At 44.1% G+C, this 16,175-nt stretch overlaps 1 protein-coding gene across 4 annotated transcripts in view; it reads right to left on the reverse strand.

Moving 5' to 3' along the window:
* The window catches only part of PCBP4 (poly(rC) binding protein 4), a 54,783-nt gene that overhangs the window by 9,719 nt on the left and 28,889 nt on the right, over positions 1 to 16,175 (reverse strand). For 3 of the 4 annotated variants that reach the window (XM_044451236.1, XM_044451234.1, XM_044451237.1), the window contains 7 exons: positions 15,637 to 15,753; positions 14,612 to 14,743; positions 13,630 to 13,758; positions 10,017 to 10,091; positions 7,565 to 7,609; positions 4,587 to 4,662; positions 2,196 to 2,248 (listed from right to left, as the gene is read on the reverse strand). In XM_044451236.1, the coding sequence (XP_044307171.1) occupies positions 2,196 to 2,248; positions 4,587 to 4,662; positions 7,565 to 7,609; positions 10,017 to 10,091; positions 13,630 to 13,758; positions 14,612 to 14,743; positions 15,637 to 15,753 (627 nt within the window). The remainder of the gene's footprint in view (positions 1 to 2,195; positions 2,249 to 4,586; positions 4,663 to 7,564; positions 7,610 to 10,016; positions 10,092 to 13,629; positions 13,759 to 14,611; positions 14,744 to 15,636; positions 15,754 to 16,175) is intronic. The other variant, XM_044451235.1, reaches the window with a different exon arrangement.

Genomic DNA, 16,175 nt, shown 5'->3' on the forward strand with positions numbered 1-16,175 from the left:
GGGGACAAAATGGATCCCTGCGGTACTCCATGGCATAGCTGCCATGGAGTACCGCAGGGATCCATTTTGTCCCCTTTGCTGTTTAACGTCTACATGAAACTGCTGGGAGAGGTCATCAGGAGGTGTGGGCTGCGGAATCACCAGTACGCTGATGATACCCAGCTCTACCTCTCATTTTCCACCAATCCAGGTGAGGCAGTGGCTGTGCTGAACTGGTGCCTGGCCGAGGTAATGGTCTGGATGAGGGCCAATAAACTGAAGCTCAATCCAGACAAGACGGAGGTCCTGTTGGTTGGTGGTTCGGGCTTTGGGGAGGGTGAATTGAACCTTGTCCTGAATGGGGTTGCACTCCCTCTGAGGGACAGGGTTCGCAGCTTGGGAGTGCTCCTCGACCCAGAGCTTTCACTGGAAGCTCAGGTGACAGCGGTGGCGAGGAACGCTTTCTTTCAGCTTCGGCTGATCCATCAGCTGCGCCCCTACCTGGAGTACGACTGCCTGGCGACAGTGACACACGCGCTGGTGACTTCCCGACTTGACTTCTGTGACGCGCTGTATGTGGGGCTACCCTTGAAGACGGTCCAGATACTTCAATTGGTTCAAAATAGAGCTGCCAGGCTGCTAACGGGGACTGGGCGTTATGTTCACATGACTCCAGTCCTACGTCAGCTTCACTGGCTTCCCATTGAAGTCCGGGCCCAATTCAAGGTGTCGGTGATGACCTATAAAGCCCTTAATGGCTTAGGTCCTGGTTACCTGAAGGAGCACTTATGTCCATATGTGCCCGCCCGCCCCTTGAGATCAGCGGGAGAGGCCCTCCTCCGGGAGCCCTCAGTGAAGGAAATTAGGAGGGTGAGTACTCGGAGGAGGGCTTTTTCTGCGGTGGCACCCAATCTATGGAATGCGCTCCCCAGAGAGGTCTGCCTGGCACCGTCGTTATTTGTTTTTTGGCGCCAGGCGAAGACCTTTTTATTCAAATGCTATTTAATTGTTAATATTATTTATTCATTTTATTCTTTGGCCAGGGCGACTTAATTTATATTGTTAATTTATATTATTCTATTTTGAAGTTTATTTATGGTTGTGAGCCGCCCCGAGGCTTCGGCGAATGGGGCGGCATAGAAGTCTCCTAAATAAATAAATAAATAAATAAATAAATAAATAAATAAATAAATTCTGGCATTCTCTGAGTCCAAGGATAGACAACTTTGAGCTTTGCTGGGGTGGTCACTTAGGCAATACCAAAAAAAGAGGACAGAGATAATACTTGCATACACTATTTTAAAATATAGAATCGGGATTAGATATAATTTCAATAACAGAAATACATCCAGCCATAGTGAAGAACACTGTGACTGGGTGCCTCTGTGTCTACTTGCTTAATCTAAGGTCTAGATCCTAACTGTGAATGGTAAGTTCAACTTTCCTGCATTCCGTGCTGTTTTATGGTTCCATATCTTTCACCAGGCCCTCTAAACAAAAGGCCTTTCAAACAGAGGGCTCCTCTCTTCAAAGAGAGGCCAATCCTCTGCAAAGGAGGGCAGGTGCCCTCGCAGGAATGAACTACCTTCCTTGAGAGGACTGAAGATCAGAGCTAGAGCACATGCTTTGCATGCAGATGGTCTCAGCTCAGCCCCAGACGCCTTCTGCTTGAAGCCCTGGGGATCTGCTGCTAGCCAAAGGCAACTCTACTGGGCTAGATGGACAAGCAGTCTGGCCTAGCACAAGGCAGCCCTGTGTCCTCCTTGTCTTCTGGTCCTGGCACAGGTGGTGGGCAGAGCTTGCCCCTTTTATGAGGCTGCGGAGTGGGTGGCTGCATCCAGAGGTGGAGGGCTGTTCTGCTCTTGTCTAAATGGAATCGCTTCCTCCAGGTGTGTGCAGCTAAGAGTAGCAGAACAGGAGGAGAAATGTTACTTGGAATAATCCAGATTTCCTCAACCTGGCATCTTGCATAAGTGTTGGATGCATCTTCTATAATCCTCTAGTGATGAGTGTTGTAGTCCTATGCACCTGGAAGGCAGCCAGCTTGAGGAACGCTGCAGCATGCCTGCACCCTGGGGTGAATCAGAAGGGACCACATGGAACCAGAAGCAGTTGCAAGCAACAGTGCAATCAAAGGCCTAAGACCAGGCGACTGATCTCGCTGACAGAAGGAACTCACCAAGCAGCCAGACAGAAGAAACTAAATTCTGACTTACATCATTGGGAACCAGAAACTCCTGAGAACTATTCTGAGAGTTTGTGTCCAGGCCTGAAGAGGGAGAGAAAGAAAGCACAGCATTACTGGGTCTGTTCTGTTTGCTCCTAAACTGTTATTTCATAATCTACTCTAAGAGGAGAGACAGAAGACTGCAGAAGAAATGACATTCCAGCACCCTAAAGATTCTTCCTAGACATTACGGGAGGGATTGGATGACTTGCCAGCTACCACAAAGCAATCAGCAGCTTCAAGAAAAGCCTTTTGTTTTGTGTCATTTTGCTTAGGTCACATTACATGGGACTAATTTTAGATAGTCCCAGGGGAAACTCCAGTGACAGCCCATCCCAGGCTCCTCCATCCCGATGCTAGTGCTACTCATGTCACACAACAGGAAAACATCCTGGGTCCTACCCAGATCGTCCAGTTTTAGCTTGCATTTCCTGCTCATCTTTGTGAGGAAACAAAGATCCAGGTGTATGAATTTGGACCAATAACTGACTGGTAGCCTAACCTACCTCACAAGTTGTTGTGAGGCTAAAACAAGAGAGGAAAAGAAAAACCATTTAGGCCAACTCCAGCTTGCTTGTCAGGTTGTTCTGCAGTATATAATTTTGAGAAATGTTGTGAAAAGGCATTTCACATAGCTTCACCGGTTTTAACAAGACATTATCCCTAATTAATCCTGGTATAAATTTGTTGTTCTTCTCACATTCATTCTGTGAACCATCTTTATCACTCAGATTTTTAAAATCATGCCTGCCATTTTTTTCTCTAGTCAATAGGGATGGGTGCAAAATTCATTAAGTTCACATTTCAGTGAAATGTGAACTGGGCCACCTCCCAGACCCGAATGCAATTAGCAGCTATAAATCCGTAGTTAACTGAATTTGTGTTGCATTTTGCAAAATAAGAAAGTGTATTGAACAAATTGCACACATTGGCAAAAGTGTGCATTTCTAAAATGTGCAAAAACAATCTGTCAAATCTGGGTGACTAAACATGCAAATTCGGGTGCACGTTTACAAGAATGCATGCACACCTGACAATGTGTACATTAAAAAATCTGCACGAATTATTTACAACTTGCTCTATGGGTAAAATATGAACCTTGATGGAATAAGTCTAGTGATTGAGAACTGAGAACTGAACCCGACTAGTAAGTCAGTGCCTCTACAACTGGCTTGGGCAACCGGGTGCTTACCAAACGTTTGCTCTACATCTGGTATTAGCAGCAGCGAGCTTAGCCAAAGATCAGGGATTATGGTAGTTGTAGTCCGAAACATCTGGAGGACACCAGTTTGGAGAAAACTGTGCTACAATCATGTAGTTGCAAGCATCTCTTTTATGCTTATGTTTTTCTCCCTGCACGCACAGATTTAGTTTAATAAATCACTCATTATTATGCCTTGCCTTGCATTTATTGCTCTGAGTTTTTAGGGAAACAAATTGTCCTCCTGACAAAGGCTTTCAATGTTTTCCCCAAGCAACATTTTAACTGACATCTGCTGTTACATTTTCTTAGCCAAAAATTCTTGAATGACTTTTTATAATGAATTAACAAAAATACTGTTGACAGCAATACTGGGTCTATTGTCCAACAACTGTAAGCATGTGTGAATTCATTTTTTGTGCATAAAAAGAGTGTGGTGTAGTAGCTAGAGTGGACAGCCAGTGTGGTATAGTGGCTACAGTGCTGGACTGGGAGTCAGGAATTGTATGTAGGTTCTGGTCCCCTCTTGGCCATGAAGTTCACTGGGCAGCTTTGGGCCAGTCCTGACTCTCAGCCTAACCAACCTCACAGGGCTGTTGTGAGGATAAAATCAAGAGGAGGGTTATATAAACCATCTTGGCTTCCTTGAAGGAAAAAAGGTGGGATATAAATTATAAATATAAGCCACCACTTGGTATGAAATACTCGGCTCAAGACTCTTTTGTTCTTTTTGTATCTAAGAGTTCCCATATACTCGGAAACAAAAACCACCCCTTTTCCCACCTAGCGCACTCCCAGTTATAGCCCTGCAACATTGTGTTTTTTAAAAGTTTAGAGGATGAGCATTCCCACCTGTTGTTGGACTCTCAACTAGGAATGCTGATCCAGCCCTTTCTTTTGAAAGCTGCGAACATCAGCAAAACTAACCCTTCTCTCTACCCCAGATATTACCTCAGCATTTCACTGACAATGTGCTGTTTTACTTAGTTCTTTGAAGGTCTTGCATTCCACATATTCTGGGTTGATTTTTGCACCCTTGTCTTTCAGTGGGCACTTGAGGGACTATTGCATAGACAGCTGGGGAACATATTGACTGGTCTTCTGAGTAAGCAGAGGATTCTGGGAGCTTAAGTGGGTTCATGGATCCTGTTACAGAGCTCTCAGCAGTGGGCTCCTCACCTGCTACTATAGATGGAGTTTGTCCCAAAGACGAAAATGAGACGGGGTGTCCAGAAAGCTGCTGCAACTTTGTCACCTGCACAAGAGGAAACAGTTAGATGGCAGAGTGAAAGCAAGAGCTCCTTCGCCAGGTGCCTCCAAGGTAAGACTCCAGGTGCCATGGGCCTGCCACATGCACAGGATCTTCCAATTGCTATCGCATTCCCCACTAATCCATCCATCCTTTTCTTGCTGTCAAGGAAAACTTGTTAAGGAAAAAAGAATTGCTACACTGTACTTTGCCACTGCAGTCCTAGAAGCACTCTGTCTGGAAGAACCCACCATCTCCCTGCCCAGGTTTAATGTTAGCACACAGATGAATCATCTGTCCATCTAACCCCAGTTTCCAAGGAGTATCTTTTCCACAACCTAAACTGGAAAGCAGCAAAAAGCTGCCTAAGGCAACATCTGGCAAGGTGGCATGATCCTTTGCACACAGACATTCCCAGAACAACACATTCTGTGTATAACAAACAGCCTTAAGTATAACTGATATCAGAATCTACAACAGGGGCTGCAAAGCAACTATCAGTACACAAGAATCTGCAAATACTGATGGGGGCAGGTCTCATCCTTCTCTAAAACCCCACTTCTCTCTGCCCTCCTGTTTGCTGGGAAACAATTGCTCACAGTTACCACTGTAAGTAAAGGAAACAGCAAGGCTGTGCCCAGCAGTGTTTTCCAACTAGAAAGGGATCCTTGGGGAAGTATTCCTGAGTCACACCCCCACAGGGTGCGATGATCTCCCAGCATCTGAGTACATGTGCCTGGCTGATGAGGAAAGCCCATTCTGTTATAGATCCTGGTTATTCTTGGGCATATTAGATTGTTCTAACCCCCAGACAAGTGGCTGGAGAATGGAGCTGCCTCCAAGTATATATATGAGAAGCAGGCTTTCCCCAAGGCTTAGTGCCAAACAAAGCGGTTGAAATTCAGTGATACTAAATAAAGCAAGTGAAGCTTTCTCTGGTGTGGTTTGTCTGCAGCTATCATAAATTCTGCTCTCATTATGTTGAGAGCCTCCCTCAACATGAGAAAAGCCCTGCTGGATGAGGCCAATGGTCCATCCAGTCCAGCACCCCATTCACACAGAGGTAAACCAGCTGTCCACAGGATCCCTCAAGCAGGAGGGGTACAAGACTTCTGCCTTCCCAAGCTCCTCAGCAATCAGTGTACACAGCTGACTCTGATAATGGAGGAAGCACACGGTCAACCAAGTCAGTAGCCTCTGATGGCCTTCTCTTCCATGAGTTTATCCAATCCCTTTTAAAGCCAGCCCAGTGTCGGCACAGACAGAAGCCACGGCCAAGGGTGTCTGCTATCAGCTTTGGCTGATTCGCCAACTGCATGCCTTCTTGGAGGAGAGTGACCTGAATACAGGAGGGTTCACACCGATAACCTCTAGACTCAATTCCTGCCATGCGCTCTACATAGGGCCAACCCTTGTGCCTACTCCAGAAACTGCAGTCGGTACAAAATATGGCAGCCAGGTTGGTCTCTGGGTCATCAGGGGAAGACCATATACTGATGATATTAAAGTCATTGCACTAGCTGTCAGTGTGTTTCCAGACACAGTATAAGGTGTCGGTAATTATCTTTACAGCTCTTCATGGCTCAGGTCCAAAATACCTTCAGAAGCACCTTTGCACATACATTCCACCTTGCCTGCTACAGTCCTCTGAGGATAATCTGTAGCTTACCTCTGTAAGATTCATGTCTAGCATGCAAAGGCCTTTCTCAGTGGTTGCCTCTAAACAATGGAAAGGCCTGCCAGGAGAGATTGGTCAAATATCCCACATTGCTACCTTTAAGAGGGAGTTAAAGATGTATCTCTTCTGACAGGCCTTCCCAGATTCGTTCCCAGATCAGTTGTACTTAACATGCTTTTTACAGTTGAAATTTTAACTATTGATGGTTTTAATCTCTTGTAAACCACCCAGAGCTTATGGGAACTGAGTGGTACATAAAAATCTAAATAAATACATAAACTGCAGATTGGTGGCCCTCACTGCTTCCTGTGGCAGTAAGTTCCATAGTTTTAACTATGTTCTATGTGACGGACTGCCTTTATCTCACCTAAATCTCCCACCAGTCAGCTTCAAGGGATAACCCTGGATTCAAGTGTCATGGGAAAGGAAGAAAGATGTCTCCTTTTTGTACACCATACATTATTTTGAACGCTTCTATCATGTCTCCTCTTACTCTCCTTTTTCCAAAGCTAAACAGTCCCAGCTGTTGTAACTGTTTCTCATGGGGAAGCTGTTCCAACTCCTTCACCATTTTTGTTGCCCAACTCTGCCCTTTTTCCAACACAATAATGTCTTTTTCACATCAAAGATTCATATAAGAGCAGTTTTATTTTCCATTTATTTCCTAATTATGCCTACCACAAAGTTTGCCTTTTTCACAGCAGCTGCACACTGGGTCAACATTTTCATCAAGCTGCCAACCACAACAGCTAGATTTCTTTCTTGCTCAGTCCTTGCTCACTCGAATACCATCAGCCCGTACTTGAGGTTGGGATTGTTTGCCCCAACATGCGTTACTTGTACACTTGCCTAACTAAACTGCATTTGCCATTTGTTACCCATTTTCCCAGTTTGGGCAGATCCCTTTGGAATGCCTCATGATCCATTTGGTTAACCACCCTAAACAGTTTGGGGTTAGCTCATATCGGTCCCAGCCTACACGACCAATAGATGGGAGGCTGGGAGTTGTGCTCCCAGATCTAGAAGGCACCAGATAGGGAAAGGCTCTTCATAAGAGGAGACGGAGAATGGAAAGAGGCAGGGTGGAAAACTGAGAACACACAACCAGGGTAACAAGCGATGAGGAACAATGGAAGGTGAAGGCATGGAGAAGCTAGACCTGACTAAATAATTCCCTGGGAGTGGAAATTCAAAATATTAGCATTTATATGAGCTGAAAGCTAGACTTACCTCAGCTTGAGACATGCCACTGTACTGTCCTTGCAAGGAGAATCCCTAGGAGAGGGGGAAAGGGTGGCAAATAAGGGTTATGCTCCCAAAAGAAAGAAAAACTGATGGGCGCACTTGTTTACTTCTTGTTTCCTGTGTTTGTAGATGAGTTGCATGTTAAACGAGTAAGTACAGGAAGAAAGATATACTCAAGAAGGAAGACTGTCCGGTAATTATCATGCTCACTGACCTATCCATTTTAACCTGAGAAAGCACCCTGAGAATAAGAGTGCAGTCCTCTGAATTGCTGGCTGGGAAATGCTGGGGGGAGTGGGGGACAACATGTCCAGACATCATGCCTACAATTGCATCCTACAGAACTTGCTGGGAAGAGAGTATAGAAAGTCTACCAGCAGTGTCATCACCATACCAGAACATGCGAAACAAGCAAGATGATTTTCTTTTTTTTAATAATATCAATTTTATTTCAATGTCTTTATTTACAGCTTTTGCCAAAAGCAAAAAGATTAAAAATTAGACTCTTCCTTTTATCCCTTGAACTTATCCTTTTTATCCAATGTATCAAGTGAATATAGGCAATGAATTGCTCTTCTATGGAGAACCCAGATAAATGTTCTTCTCCCAAACAAATATTAACTTTTTAAATAAGGGAGCAAGTCACTGCTTTTATAATGCAAGGGTTGTTTCTATTCTTAGCATTTTGCTTACTATTTTCTGTCCCAAAATTATGAGAGATTTCAGCAGATTGAAATGCAAATGAGTAATTGTTGCTCTGGACTTCAAATCCAAAGTAGTGAAGTATCTCTGTAAAGTAAAATGATCTGTAAGGTTGTAACTCCATACACATTTGGACCGGGAAAAGTCCTAAAAGTGTCACCATTCCCTAGCCAGCCTGGAAATGCTGGTATGACTTTTTTTTGCCTAAACATGCATAGCATTGCCCCCTAAAATAGTTTTTTAAATGGAGCTGTGTATTACAGATCTACAACTGATTTATAACCCGTACGCTGATGCCAATAAACCTGGGCTGATGGGTGGGGTAGAAATATAATAAATACATAAATAAAATAAACCTGTACCAGTCTCTTGTCACTGTGAGGGAAGTGAGTCACCCTCCTTTGTTTATATACAGTTGCAGCGATTTTATTTCATTCTACCACTCTACATTTTTCCCTGCATCAGTTCACTCATATCTGGCCATCTGGTAAACACATTTTAATTTTTTAACCAAGAGTTAATGCTTCTCAGTTGTGCTTGAGTGGTAATATTTATTAAAACTGATTCGGTATGCATCATGGCCAGTGGAGTAAAATTTTGCAAGCATAAACAGCTTTAACAAAATGACAGATGTTCTTCCGCGCATATAGCAAAGGATCTGTATTGCACACCCATATCTGTATAAAATTGGCTTACCACAGCAACACAGAGTCTATTTTTGCTCCGTAAACATTAATTGATAGGAGCTCCTCTTCTACCAGTTTTGACAGAGAGGCAGAATTCTTCCCATGGCTTATTTTACTTCTTCCATTCCAAGGTTGCTGCTATGTCAGGAAGGGTGGGGTGATTGGCCCAAATATGGGACAAATGTAAGGCACAATTTATATAAGTAATCCATTTTAGGCTACTTATAGAGTAATCAAGCCCCCAAGCTAGTCTGAATTTAATTTTTGTTATGGCACACCCCAAAAGAAGAAGGGGATGGCAGAGGATGAGGTGGCTGGATGGAGTCACTGAAGCAGTTGGTGTGGGCTTGAGTGGACTCTGGGGGATGGTGGAGGACAAGAAGGCCTGGAGGAGTGTTGTCCATGGGGTCGCGATGGGTCGGACACGACTTCGCGATTAACAACAACAACAACGGCACACCCCATGGTGCTGGAGCAGTGACACTATGCAGCTGCTCTCCTGCTAATGCTTGGAGATGATGTCCAGAGAAAAGCTCCTAAGAAATGGAGACTGCTTGCTAAAAGTCTCCTACCTGGTTGGTTCCTTCTTAAGGATGGAGCTTTCCCTAACTTGTATGTAGGTGGAAGAAGGGCTGCTGCTCCAAGCAGGTATCCTTGGCCAGCTCTCTTGATGTTAAGGGTCACTTCAGCCCCCTTCAAAGTCTGCGATGTCACTAGCCCTGCACTGCAAGGCAGAACCTGGCCCTATTTGTATACTCCACACGCTTGTAGGAAAGTTGCTCTGCTTATGCAGACAGACTCTGCATGTTGCCATCCTTAAGCATGTGGCCACTGATGGATTTGACAGAAGTGCTCTGCCACACGGCAAAGAAGAGGAAGGAAAGGCAGAAAGGCACAACAGATGCCCATGACATCATTCCAATATTTTTCAGTCTATTTTGAACTTGATGTGTTATGATAAGGAACTAGCAACAAAACTAAAGCCTATGGGTTCACTCCCTTTTGAACCCCAGTAAAAAAAATAACCTGAGAATTTAGGTGTCCCTTACCTGATTGGCGGAGAGAAGAACCGGTCCCAAAGACAGGCTTGGATGATAGGGAATAGTGGCACCTTTGGGTGGTGACTGAAGGAAATCAAAAGAGAAATCACTGGGCTGTAGACAAGATGCCCTGCCCAGATACACGCCAATCCCCTTGCCTCCTGTGCATTACTTTGTCTCATGAAATGTGCCACGGCACTGTTCAAGATGCTTTGGAGAATGTTCAGCAAACTCTTGTTTGGCAGGATACGATCAGCGATGCCTGGAGATGTGCGCTCTCTTGAGGGGTATAGGAGGGATAGGCAATGTGGCACCCAAGGCACCAGGTTGCCTTCAGACGCTATTCTTTCCAAGGTGCCCTCCTCCTCCTCCTCCTTTTATAACAAAGTTCCTTGCTGGCAACTCAGATCTGCTGAGCAGAGTGAAGATGCTGCTCCCATCTTCCCCCATGAATGCCTCTGGACCACACATGGGGCCCAGGAACCTTTTGGGGAAATCAAGAGGGCAGGTGCCTGCAAGCTGGTACCTTCATCTGCCCCAGGCACTTTTTGTGTTGGTGCCCAGGGCAGTTTCTCAAATGGCTAAATGTGCCCATGGGCCCAAAAGACGGCCAACCCCTGGAGCAACATGTCACACTTGGTCACAGCAATGTCTCCTGCCTCCAGAGACAGCTGAAGGAAGAATGAGGAAGAAACAGTGATGTCTGCTCCGGGGCTGGTGACAGGGCCATCAGGTGCACTGCAGGCAACATTCATACTGGCAGAAACGATTGCAAAATAGCCAAGGCAGAATTCATCTTTGGTTTTGTAGATGGTGCTCACAAAAGGCCAAACGAGATGTGACACGTGACCCCTTCACCAAGGGAAGGGGACACAGCTCTGAGGCAGAGCATATGTTCTGCATGCAGGTCCACGATTCAGCACTTTGCATCTGTACGTAGGTAAGGCTTGAAAAGATCCCCGTCCAATATGCTAGTATGCTAGTATATCAGTCAGTATAAACAATACTGAGCTAGGTGGACCATGGTCTAACTCAATATTTGGAGTTTCTTTTGGCCTCCTTTTTTCCCTGGAAGCAGACGCAAGGGGCTGTGAATCCAGTAGAACCACAAGAGAGCAGGAGACCATTTTTCTGGTCTACCCCCACAAAGGGAGCTGATACAACAGAGGTGCAGCATCTCCCACTCGAGGCCCAGCCCAGCCTTCTGCAGTTTCCCAGAAGACTTCAATCCCTTCTTGTGGCTTCCACCCAGTGGCTTTTGTGCAGCTTATCCCCATTCTAAAAGGCTGAAATGCCTCTCCTAAGGTTTAGCTATTGGTGGTAAGAATTTTAAGCTAAAATATTGCTGATTTTTCCCCCTTCAGCTACCCATTTCCTTCAGCCCTGCTCATCTCTGGACTGTAGCCCCCCAAAACTCCTCCAAAATGGTCTTTGGCCCTGAATGAGGCTTAACGCCCCCAGGGCACGGATGGGATCCTATATCTTTTCCCCTCAGGGAAGAAAACTAGCTAGATGGGAAAACATGGAATGGGGAAAATGGCTGTAGGAAAAGAATTAAGTGTGGTTTCCATGATGCTGCTCCTTGGAACAGACTCAGTCTTCTGCATCCACATTTCAGTTGTAAAAGGAAAAAAAAGGCTGCTTACATGTCTCCTGTATAGCTTAGCCACAGGGCTAGCAAGACATCATGCTTATGAATATAGTTGCTGACTCCAAGCAGAAAAAATATAACATGATGCACAATTTAAGAAAGTGAAGGAAATAAAATCTAACAGTTTTAATGATTTTGTGTGCCAAAATATTATGAATATTATAAAATAGTTATATGCTTTCCGGCGCCAGATCAAGACCTTTTTATTTTCCTGTAATTTCAATGTTTAAATATTTTAATTCTGTTTTATGATCAGTCATAGATTATTATGGATTTATATGTATTTATTGGGTGTTTGATTTGTAAGCCATCCAGAGACGCGCAACGTAATTGGATGGGATAAAAATACCCAAATAAATAAATAAATAAATAGTAAATCCAAAGTTTGTTAGGTTTTGATTGCTATCAATAAACAAGTGCTGAAGAGGAAGGAAGAAAATGGATTAATCCTATTAATAGTGCAACACTATACACACTTGCCTGGGAGTAAGCCCCATTAAATTTAATCAGATTTAGTTTTGAGTAGTTATCCACTGTGAATTTCCTACACCTCTGCATATTCATTTGGTTATCTTTCTCCTTTCTCTTCCCAATTGCTTTGCTGGTGCAAATGGGAGAGGTAATACTAAGAGTGAGAGGAAGGTAATACATTTCTTTGGAGAACCAAATCTCTGCCTAGAAGACAGCCACTACATGTCTGTTCCCCTAGTCAACTGTACACAGGAATAGTCATCATCCCCAGCCAGCACAGTTATGTCTGGAGGGTCCCCAGCTAACCCAGCTGGGAAAATTTCATTTGAACAACCAATGATTTGTTCTAAAAAATAGAAACTCAGTTTCAAACATGGATACCAACTTTTACTTTGCTAAAATATATGAAGTAGCCCTTTCAAATAAACTAGTTCAAAATTATATATGTATCTAACTTATTCTTAGTGTTTATTCATAACATATAAAACAGCCAAATAGAAATCCTTAATTTCACAATTGCTCTCTAAGTGGACATATTCTGAGTGCAAAAGCCACATGGGTTGCATGATTAGAGAGTTTAGATTATCCTTCTAAGTAACATAAAGATACTATGTAGTTACAGACCATTACTACTACTACTATTACTACTACTAATACATTTATACCCTGCCTTTTTCCTCTTGAAAGGAAGCCAAGGCAGCTTATATGGTCCCCTTCCTCTTCAGGACCATATAACAAGCTCCTAGGGTGGGCACTCACTGGAGGACTCACTGGAGAAGAGCCTGATGCTGGGAACAATTGACGGCAAAAGAAGGGGATGGCAGAGGAGGAGGTGGCTAGATAAAGTCACTGAAGCAGTCAGCGTGAGCTTAAGGGGACTCCGGGGGAGGGTGGAGGACAGGAAGGCCTGGAGGAATGTTGTCCAGGGGGTCATGATGGGTCGGACACTACTTCGCGACTAACAACAACAACAGGGTGGGCATCTTTAACATGAGCACTGTCATGGGCTACAGCTGACTGAGAACTTAACTCACAATATGCCTGTGAAGTATGTTAAACTGAGAGTCAGCAATTGGTTCAAAGTCACTCAGGGAGCTTTATAGCCAAGCAGGTTCTTGAAGCTGGATTTCTTGAATTCCAGGCCAACCTTCTAACTGCTATGCTGATTCAAGAAATATATGAATTAGAAAACTGGTAATTTGATTTAAAACAGTGATTGCTTTAGCTTGTTTTCTTCTCTTAAATGTAATGCCTGTCCTGAATCTCCCACCATGAGATGACCCCACTGGATTCTAATATTATGAGAGAGGGAGAGAAGCTTCTCCATATCTACTTCCTCCAGAATATTCATAACCTTTGTACTTGCGAGTTTGGAAGAAAATGTAGTTCAGTCCAATCTGAGCATAAATGGATATACAGCCATGAAGCAGTACTTCAGGAGTACACAAAAATACAGAGTTTGGCCCCCGCCTGATGACATGGAAGAAACAAGAACCATACCTCCAAGATAACAGCACAGATCTGTCGCACACACTGGATGATGGCATCGGGTGCGCCAGAGACTGTCACGGCCCTCTCAGTGGAGTTGGGGAGAAGGTCTCCAGCCACCTGGACTTGTGCTCCTGTACTCTGGAATGAGAATAGCAGCCAAAAAGAACCGCTCAGTCTTCCTGGGCAGCTTGGAAGGCTCTGCCTGGGTCAGAACTGCCACCTGCCCCAATTGGATCAGTGTAATGAGAGTCTACAAGAGGTCGATCAATTTATTCAGGAATGTTTGTGTCCCTTCTGATTTTATGGTTTCCTACAAATGCGATCCATGCCTGAAAGAGTATTTTTATTGGACCTTCTCAGAGGGATGCAGATCAGAAAAGCTTCTCTCTACAGTTCAATTTTTTGTTTAATAGGAAGACTAGAGTTTGGTCTTGGTGCCCAGAAGCACTTTCATGATATTTTAAAAATATTTACTCTTGTAACAACATAGGCTCAAAAATGCACATAAAAACTAGAAAACCAGTTGCAATACAAAAAATAAATGTGGCGGAAAGTGGAGTTCTTGCCCATGTAGACAAGATGTAGGGCTCTTCTCCATGAGGCTGTTAATCTACTGAATCTACTTTTGGGTTTGTAACTGAACCATGTTCCAATCACTGCATGAAGAATGCTTTCTTTCCTGCTTTCCCACTACATCACCACAAGGTGGATCTATGCTACAGCGCACTTGCGCAAACACACACAAAAAGTGAAAATAGCATTTTCTTTTGTTTTCAAACATAATACCACACTTTCCCTGCTCTAAAAAAACTAGCCAAACGTGTTCTTTAAAAAAATAGAAGTGAAACTGGAAGAAAACGCCATCATCTGAAGAACCCGTAAAGAACAAGCAGTAGGTAATGACCTATAGTGAATGTCCCAAGTAGAAAAGCACATGGAGAGGCCTGAAGAAAAAGGAAGAGCAATTATAATTGGTTTCCAAAATGTTTACCTCTCGAATCTCCTTTATTTTGGCTCCTGCTTTGCCAATGAGTGAACCACACTGGCTGGCTGGGATGACTAGCCTCAGTGTTACGGGTGACTTGGAGTTTGTTCCTCCATTGGTAACTCCAGTTCCCAGGTCCTGCAGTAAAAGGAAAGAGTTAGGTTCAAGTTGCGTTCAGAATCACGTTTAGGTATCTTTGTAACATTCTGGACTGTGTACCATTCCAGGAACTGCTATTCTGCTCACTGGGGGAACAGCACAACTAGTCATGAATAATCCTGTGCCTGGTTTTGATTAAAAAGGTAAAGGTTTCCCCTTGACGTTAAGTCCAGTCATGTCTGACTGTAGGGGGCGGTGCTCGTCTCCGTTTCCTAGCCGAGGGAGCCAGCGTTTGTCTGCAGACAGTCTCGACGGTCATGTGGCCGGCATGACTAAACACCGAAGTGCACGGAATGCTGTTACCTGCCCACCGAAGTGGTACCTTTTCATCAACTTGCATTTGCATGCTTTCGAACTGCAAGGTTGGCAGGAGCTGGGACGGAGCAATGGGAACTTGCCCCGTTGTACAGATTCGAACCAGCGACCTTTCAATCAACCAGCCCAGCAGCAGAGCGGTTTAAACCACTGCAGCACCTGCATCCCGGTTATGATTAGGAGGGTGGTATAATTCCCTCCCATGTGTCTGCCAATGCCATTGTTTTTAACGTAATGTAAAAGAAAGAGTATTACAGACTATGCATGGTTTTGCCTTATTGGCTATTACAAAATATCACACGTAAAACTCATTCTCTCAAAAACAAATGGTCCAATGGTCTTCCTTCCCCAGTCTGTGTGGAATTATCAATTTGATCAAGGAAGGACGCAATATTCTTCCCAGAAATCACACAACTAGACTCCAAGCAGATCCACCCTGCCATTGCCTGAATGTGATTGTCATGGTGATGCTAGCAAGTGGGGAACGAATCCGTTCCTTCTGTGAGGAAAGGGACTGTGCCTGGTGGAAGCAGGGCTTAGGAAGTGGTGATTTTTACCTCTTCCAGCTTGAATGCAATCATGGAAACAGCTCTGAAAACAGCATCTGTGGATCCTGTAATAGTGGTGATCCGCTCTGGACAAGATCCCTCTGAAATGGTGATCCGGGCTGTACTCTGCGAAAGCAAATCAAGAACAATAATATGAATAAGGTGTTGTACTTATAAAAACTTTTCTCAAAATGTTTTGCTTACATTCTTTCATAAATCCTTACAACCTGTGGGCCCAGAGTATGGTCTGAAGGCACGTAAGGCATCCACCATGTTGAAGTTAAGCATGTCTGGGGCTGCCTGAGCCTGGAGGGGAGACAACCTGGGAACCACATGGAGCTGCCTTCAGTTCCACAAGGGGAGAAAATATAATAAATAATAAAATAATATAAAATAAAACTAACTTCTCTGCGGTGGTGCCCAGATTATGGAATGTACTCCCAGGACAGCTGTGCCTGCGCCAAGTTTATACTCTTTTTGGTGCCAGATTAAAACCTTTTTGTTTAATTGCTATTTTAAAAATTAATATTTTATCCTTAACTCTCATT

The sequence above is a fragment of the Varanus komodoensis genome, unplaced genomic scaffold (genome assembly GCF_004798865.1).
Source record: "Varanus komodoensis strain SLA01 unplaced genomic scaffold, ASM479886v1 scaffold6_2, whole genome shotgun sequence".
Taxonomy (NCBI): Eukaryota; Metazoa; Chordata; class Lepidosauria; order Squamata; family Varanidae; genus Varanus; species Varanus komodoensis.